Below are 7,544 nucleotides of genomic sequence, written 5' to 3'. Positions count from 1 at the left end.
CAGAAACAAACTGAGGGTTTTAGAGAGGAGGGGGGTGGGAGGATGGGTTAGCCTGGTGATGGGTATTAAAAAGGGCACGTTCTGCATAGAGCACTGGGTGTTATGCACAAACAATGAATCATGGAACACTACAACAAAAACTAATGATGTAATGTGTGGTGATTAACATAACAATAAAAAATTAAAAAAAAAAAAAGAATGACAAAACCAAGTATTGGTGAGAATGTAGAACACTGGAACATTGCTGGTAGAAATACAAAATGGTTCAGCGATTTTGGAAAGAGTCTGGCAGTTTCTTACTCACCACATGACCCAGCAATCACACTCATACAAATTTACCCAAGAAAAATAAAAACACACATCCACACAAAAACTTGCACACGAATATTCATGGCAGCATTATTCAGAAAAGTCTAAACTGGAAATAGAAATCCATAAATTTGTGAGTTCATAAATTACCATACATCTGTACTACTGATAATAGTCAACAGTAAGAATGAATAAAATATTAGTATACCAGCAACATTTTGCTAATTAAAAGAAGTCAAACACAAAAAAACTACATGTTGTATGTATGATTCCACTGATATGAAATTCTACAAAAGGCATAACTGTAGTGACAAAAAGTAGACAGGTGGTTTCCCAGGGCCAAGGGAAGAGGACCAACTACAAAGAGTCACAAAGAAGCTTTGAAGGGTGATATTCCGTATCTTGATTGTGCCTCAAGAAAATAATTTTGATGACTGTTAAAAATATCATTAAACATACAGAAGTAAACAGAAATAAATGGACTTAACTAGACAATAGATTGTTGATATAATCAAACAGAAAAAATTTATTTCAAGAAGGGCTTTTAATGGGGTGCCTGGGCGGCTCAGTAAGTTGAGCATACGACTCTTGATTTTGGTGCAGGTCATGATCTCAGGGTTGTGAGATGGAGCCCGCTTAAGATTCTCTCTCTCCCTCTCCCTCTGGCCCTCCACCCCCTTCAAAAAAAAAAAGAAGACAGACTTTTAATAATATATCTTTAGTAAGCTATAGATAAAAAGAAACGCAAAGCAATCTTAAAAACTGTATCCAATAATGTTATTGTTAATATAGTAGGGCAAAGCAAGTAAGAAATTATGTTCCTTTCCTTGGGAACCAAGATTTTTAGCCTAAAGGAAAGAATAAAACCAAAGAAATAGACTTTCATAATAAAAAATTTGAATAAAACAATCAATATAAATTCTTGATTTATTTTTGCCTTTCTAAAAAATACACATTTTTTAGCTCTATCCTCTGGAAAAGGCCCAAAGCTATGATAACCCATTAGCAAAGAACATCTGCAGCATCCAAATCCAAATTAGGGCTCTTTGGAAAAATGGCTGATTTCAGGTTTGGGGCAGAAAATGTGCAAGTTGAGTCTAGGACATCTTGTAGAGGCAAAAAGTGATCGGGTTACAAAAGAGTAATAAGGTTGTATCAAAAGGATACAAGACCAACCTAAAGGGGCTACCACTGGGCAAAGATGGGACAATCTGAACTTCAAAAAGACTTATGATTATAACGTTTTAAATATAAAGACAGGGCAGCTGGGTGGCTCAGTTGGTTAAACATCTGACTTGATTTCGGTTCAGGTCATGATCTCATGGCTGTGAGATCGAGCCCTGCAAAAGGCTGGCGCTGGGCACGGAGCCTGGTAAAGATTCTCTCTCCCTCTCCTTCTGCCCTTCCCCCTCCTAAATAAAATAAAATATAAAGACATACAAATCTGTTCATTTACACTGATATTAAAAAAATGAACAAACTCATTTATAGGTACACCAGGTTGACAACATCTAAACTGAAAGATCACTGAAAGTAGGATAAACAAACATGTGCCTCCTGATGTGATGCAGTAATATTCAGCATCACCTATGAAGTATCTTGTCTCCTACTCCCAAAACTGAACTTCAATATTATTAAGGCTCTAGATCTAAGAGTCTACAGAAAAAAAAAAAAAAATAAATAAAAATGGTGAATAGAGGAACAACTTAAATGACACCAGAAGGAAAACATCTATGAAATCTAGAATGTGGGACATTCTATAGGAAAACATATAAGTGGCATGGAAAAAAAAGAGGGGTGAGGGGCCGACTATCATAGATTAAGAGAAGAGACTTAAGAGCCATATCATCCAAAGCAACTGCAAACCAAATATACAAATACATTTTTGAGACAATCAGGGAAATACGAACATTGAATAAGTAATTAGATATTAGGGAATAACTTATTAATGTTTATTTTGATATAGATGATAATGATATTCTGGTTACTTTTTAAAATTTCTGTTAAAGATAGACATTAAAATGTTTATGGTGAAATGATATAAAGTATGGGGTTTGCTTTAGAAGTATTATAACCAAGAAAAAATAATTTAAAAAAATATAGGGGCAGGATTAGAGATAAAATAAGATTGGGAAAATGCTGATAATTTTTGAAGCTGGGTGATGGGTACTTCTATCTATTTAAAAATTTCTGAAATAAAAAATTCATAGGAAGATAAACATTTCCATTATGAGATTTTTAAAGAATAACAATTATGGTTTAATTCTGTACTATTATAGGAAATTCTACACATTTTTATAACATGTCAAATAATGTAAATATGTATTTAATGCAATCTGTAAATCTGTAGATTTCATGTCTAACATTTAAATTAAAGGGATAAGAAAAAAATAATTATCTGGAAGGCAGAGAAGATAGAATTTCAATTACTGATTTAGAAAACTTACTTATAACAGGCAATTGAATAATTGATTAAATAGGGATATTAACCAACACATTCAGCCTAATATACTGAAATAATAATAATAATAAACGTTCTCCCTCAAAAGGCAAATTCTTAAAAAATAACTGAAAAGGTTCTTTTAAATCATAAAGCTTACAAAGAACTGACCTTCTATTAAATTTCATGTTATTTGTTATCAGGAGTCAAAATAACACTCACGTTTTGAAGGAGTTGCTCAAACCAGTCATATCCAGTATCTCTGCATGCTGCAACCTAAGCGGGAAAATATGGTGAAACTATCAAAATTAGAAATTTATTTAAAATCTGAAAAACAAAACAAAAACCAAACGTTTGCTATGTTTTAGCCTGAGGTATATAAATGTCTCAATGCTCTCATTTAAAAAAGTATTTTTAAAGTAAACTGTTCTTTTAGTAAACCAATAATTTACCAATGCTAAACAATTTTATTTTAAAAACACTTTAGAAGATATTCAAGAAATTAATGTATTGAAATTAAATAAGGTACTACAGGAAAGGTGGATGGGAGGATGGGTGAAATAGGTGAGGGGGATTCAGGAGTGCATCTGTTGTGATGAACACTGGGTGATGTATGGAAGTGTTGAATCACTATATTGTATACTGGAAACTTATTACACTGTATGTTAACTAACTAGAATTAAATAAAAACTTAAAAAATACATGATATTACATTTTGAATTATAACTTCAATTAGAAAAATCTGTAAGGTTTAAAACAACACAAATAGAAATGTTTGCTTATTATTTTCCTTCTAGGTAGCAGATTTAAAGACATGAGTGAAACAGAGATGAACTTGTAAAAAACTTATGTTCAAAACATAAAAAGTATTCTGGGTCAAAAAAGTTTATAGCTTATATATATAATTAAACATAATGAAACTAATCTTAACTCATGTTTTCTGAAAAAGTACTATCTCATTTGAGGTTGCTATCCCTAAGCTACTGTTACCTATTCATCCACTTCTCCTCCCCCTCTCAGTTTTCAGTCAGTGGAGGAATATGGAAAATTTCAGTATCAGTGCTTGTAAGTAAACGAATGCCAAGAAGTGGTTATGTAGAAATACCAATCTTGCCTTCTTTGCAGCCCTTGAGTATCTCCAGAAATGTAAAGTAAGGGAAGTACAGTTGACCCTGAACGATGCAGGGTTTAGGGATGCTGACCCCTTGCACAGTTGAAAATCTGTGTATAACTTTAATTTCCCTAAAACTTAACTTTTAATAGTCTACTGCTGACCCGAAGCCTTACCAATAACAAAAACAGTTGATTAACACATATGTTGTATGATATATGTATTATATACTATACTCTTACAGTAATGGAGTAAGCTAGAGGAGAGAAAACAGTAGTAAAAAAAATCGTAAGGAAGAGAAAACTGTATTTGCTGAAATAAATCCGTGTATAAGTGGACCTCTGCTGAAGGGTCAACTGTAGTATTAAATGTCAAGATTAAGCAAATATCTCATCATTGTCTCTCTCTTTGTATGAGGGGGTAGGCCTAAACTAAGTCTGCACCCACAGGGACCACACCTTTGAGTCCTTACCACATCAGTGATGTTTAAAATTTTCCTTGTCATTGCTTCTTTGTCATTGTGTGGAGTTGGAGTAAACCAGAGTTTTTGGAATGTTTCATTTACTAATTTCTAGAAGAAAGAAAATTTCAAACTACACAACTACAACAAACATGGCAAAATTCTCAATCCCAAATTCTCATTAAAACCCAAAACAAAGTTGGGGCACCCGACTGGTTCAGTCACTAGAGCATGCAACTCTTGATCTCTGGGTCATGAGTTCAAGCCCCATGGTGGGCAAAGATTAAAAAAAAAAAAAAAAAGTCCCAAACAAAGCTATAAATAACTAATCAAAACATAAACTACCATGAATTTTTGGCATGAATTTCTCAGTTTTTAAAAACAATCATTAATTTCTTAAATTTATAATCTTCTTCAATTGGTAAGAATTTTAAACAGGTGATACTGTGCCTAGCCTAGGAAAGCTGCATAGTATACCCTCAAATGTTTTTGATCAAACTAAAAAATATTTTTACTACTTTTGGGGAGAAGTTGCTAAAAACAAACACAAAAGCAAATATAGGGACAATCATATACACATAAATTCTTTAATGAACAAGATCAAACTTTCAAAGAAGTATTTATTAACTTAGAAAACCAAATACATACCACTTGAAAATTAATTTGATAATAAACGTCCTGCATATAATGTAATCACTACAATGACATTAAATATTATAATTCAATTAGTTGAGAGATCAGATTTTATTTATGTAAGATCTAGAAATAAAAATGTAAGAAAGTATGTGTTTTTTGAATTTATAATCTAAAAATGTTGACTCACTTGTAAAGGTTTTATAAGTCATATTTTACATATATACCAACAAAATTTAGATACAATAAACATTAAATTATTTAAAACACTAATGAAAAATGAATTTTAAAGTAGTCACCATTTCATCTTACCTTAATGCCCTCTTCATCATTGACTCTGCGAATCATTTTTACACACATTTCCGTAATTTTTGGAAATGTTGGTTGTTCAATACAGATGTCTCTTAGAATCTTTATTACCCTTTTCCTGACACTGATACCAGTATCCTAAGAACAGAAAAGTATTTTTAAGTATCAGAATAATCAAGCTGCTCAGATGTATGAAATGTGATAAAATGAAATTAGAAAATAAATACCATCAAGCAGTCTATTGACTATTAACATGATAAAGATGGTCTATATATTTCTTCTTTCTGCTTTCTTATTATTGTTACTACAAATATGGATTATATTGTTTTACTTTTAAAATATGATATCCAAGACATGCAAAAATATTAAACAGCACTGAACACGAGACTAGGACATAAGCTCACCAAAATTAAATGGGATAGCAAATATGAAGCTTTTAGAATAGTGGCACTTAAACAGCATATGAGGTATTTTTTTTTTTTTTAAGATTTTATTTATTTATTTGACAGAGAGAGACACAGAGAGAGAGGGAACACAAGCAGGGAGAGTGGGAGAGGGAGAAGCAGGCTTCCCGCTGAGCAGGGAGCCCGATGCAGGGCTTGATCCCAGGACTCTGGGATCATGACCTGAGCCGAAGGCAGATGCTTAATGACTGAGACACCCAGGCGCCCTGCATATGAAGTATTTTTAACAAAAGTGTTAAATCTAAATCTAATCGAACCATTATCCCAATCATCTTATAGTTAATAAGAAATACAAGAAACAAAAGAACAAATTAAAACCGTGAGGAAATAACAAGACTGACTCTGGCCTGTTTAAAAGAGTCAATGTCATGGGGGAAGTGTATAAAAAAGAGAGAATACTCTAAATTTTATTTTTTTTTAAAAGATTTTATTTATTTATTTGACAGAGACAGCGAGAGCAGGAACACAAACAGGGGGAGTGGGAGAGGGAGAAGCAGGCTTCCCGCTGAGCAGGGAGCCCGATGTGGGACTCAATCCCAGGACTCTGGGATCATGACCTGAGCCTAAGGCAGCCGCTTAACAACTGAGCCACCCAGGCGCCCAATACTCTAAATTTGAAAACATGATCATCAAACGCAAAGTATGATCTTTGACTGGATTCTGTTTAAAAAATAAATACATAAATAAATTTTTTCCACCAATTTTTGGGACAGTTGGAGAATTTGAATATAAACTGGTGATTAGATGTATTTAGAGACTGTTAATTTGGTTGGGTGAGATAATGGTTTTTGTTTATAAGGGCAGTACCCACATTTTTTGGAGAGGTAGGCTGAAGTATCCACAGAAGAAGTAGCAAAATGTTTAATTTAAACTAATTTAGCAAAAAATATAGATGAAATATGGTGGTAGATACATGAGTGTTCACTGCACTTACTCTTAACTTCACAAATTTTCATAATTAAAGAGTTTTAAAAATAAATAAAAAGCATTGGACACTTAATGTACAAATTATTTCCATTATGCATTCTGACAATTGTGAAAATATTTTAGGATATACTACTTGGGTAGGTGCTGTCAGTTCATTAGCTTTGAGAATCTTCTTGATTTTGCCTTTCATTCTTGAAAAGACTAAGGCACTAAAAGGAAAAAATTTCTTCCACTCTTAAATTGTTTCAATCAAGATTTTATGCTAGTTGAAGCTGAAATTATCTTGAACTCTCAGTCACATAATATTCTGATAGCAGACTAAAGGTGATAAACTCTTGTCATTGTGGGAACACCCAATCCTGTGCCTGACACACCTCTGTTAACAGAAGTCGGTATGCCTACAGTGGGTGATGTGGAGATTCCACAGATATTCTGTGATGCCAATATTTCCTGTTTCCTTTTATTATCCAGGAAAAGGCTTTAGGACCAGAGAATTCCATGACATACAAGAAAAGCATATCTTAGAATAGTATTTCTTAAGTTTGTTCTTAAGACTCAAATGGCTTTCTCATTTCATTTGCAGGTATCTAAAGTTTGCCATAATTCAGCTTTAAGGAAACATGCAGATATACACAAAGGATCCAAAAATATAGTCAGATACCAAAATTCTGCACTTAGCTCTCAATGAAATAGTTCTTCTTGTTTATATACATACATACAAATTTATCCTAGATTCCTGTCCAAAATATTTATGCCATTGTAGTTCCTATCATTTACTCAGTATAAACTTGCCCCATTAAAAGGCAGTACTACTTGAAAAAAGGAGTCCAATTTTCGACAATGATTTGTTTTACAGTATCGAGCAGTCCTCCTCTTGAAACATGCCCTTCT

At 33.0% G+C, this 7,544-nt stretch overlaps 1 protein-coding gene across 4 annotated transcripts in view; it reads right to left on the bottom strand.

Moving 5' to 3' along the window:
- NIPBL (NIPBL cohesin loading factor) overlaps nucleotides 1-7,544 on the bottom strand; it is a 200,867-nt gene that overhangs the window by 31,898 nt on the left and 161,425 nt on the right. For all 4 annotated transcript variants that reach the window (XM_081826014.1, XM_006730414.2, XM_031024927.2 and 1 more), the window contains 3 exons: nucleotides 5,266-5,400; nucleotides 4,333-4,431; nucleotides 2,972-3,025 (listed from right to left, as the gene is read on the bottom strand). In XM_081826014.1, coding sequence (XP_081682140.1) covers nucleotides 2,972-3,025; nucleotides 4,333-4,431; nucleotides 5,266-5,400 — 288 coding nt within the window. The remainder of the gene's footprint in view (nucleotides 1-2,971; nucleotides 3,026-4,332; nucleotides 4,432-5,265; nucleotides 5,401-7,544) is intronic.

The sequence above is a fragment of the Leptonychotes weddellii genome, chromosome 7 (assembly GCF_054177405.1).
Source record: "Leptonychotes weddellii isolate Sample4059 chromosome 7, ASM5417740v2, whole genome shotgun sequence".
Lineage (NCBI taxonomy): Eukaryota > Metazoa > Chordata > Mammalia > Carnivora > Phocidae > Leptonychotes > Leptonychotes weddellii.
The sequence above is the reverse complement of the archived record's forward strand: the minus strand, read 5'-3'. Positions and strand labels throughout refer to the sequence as shown.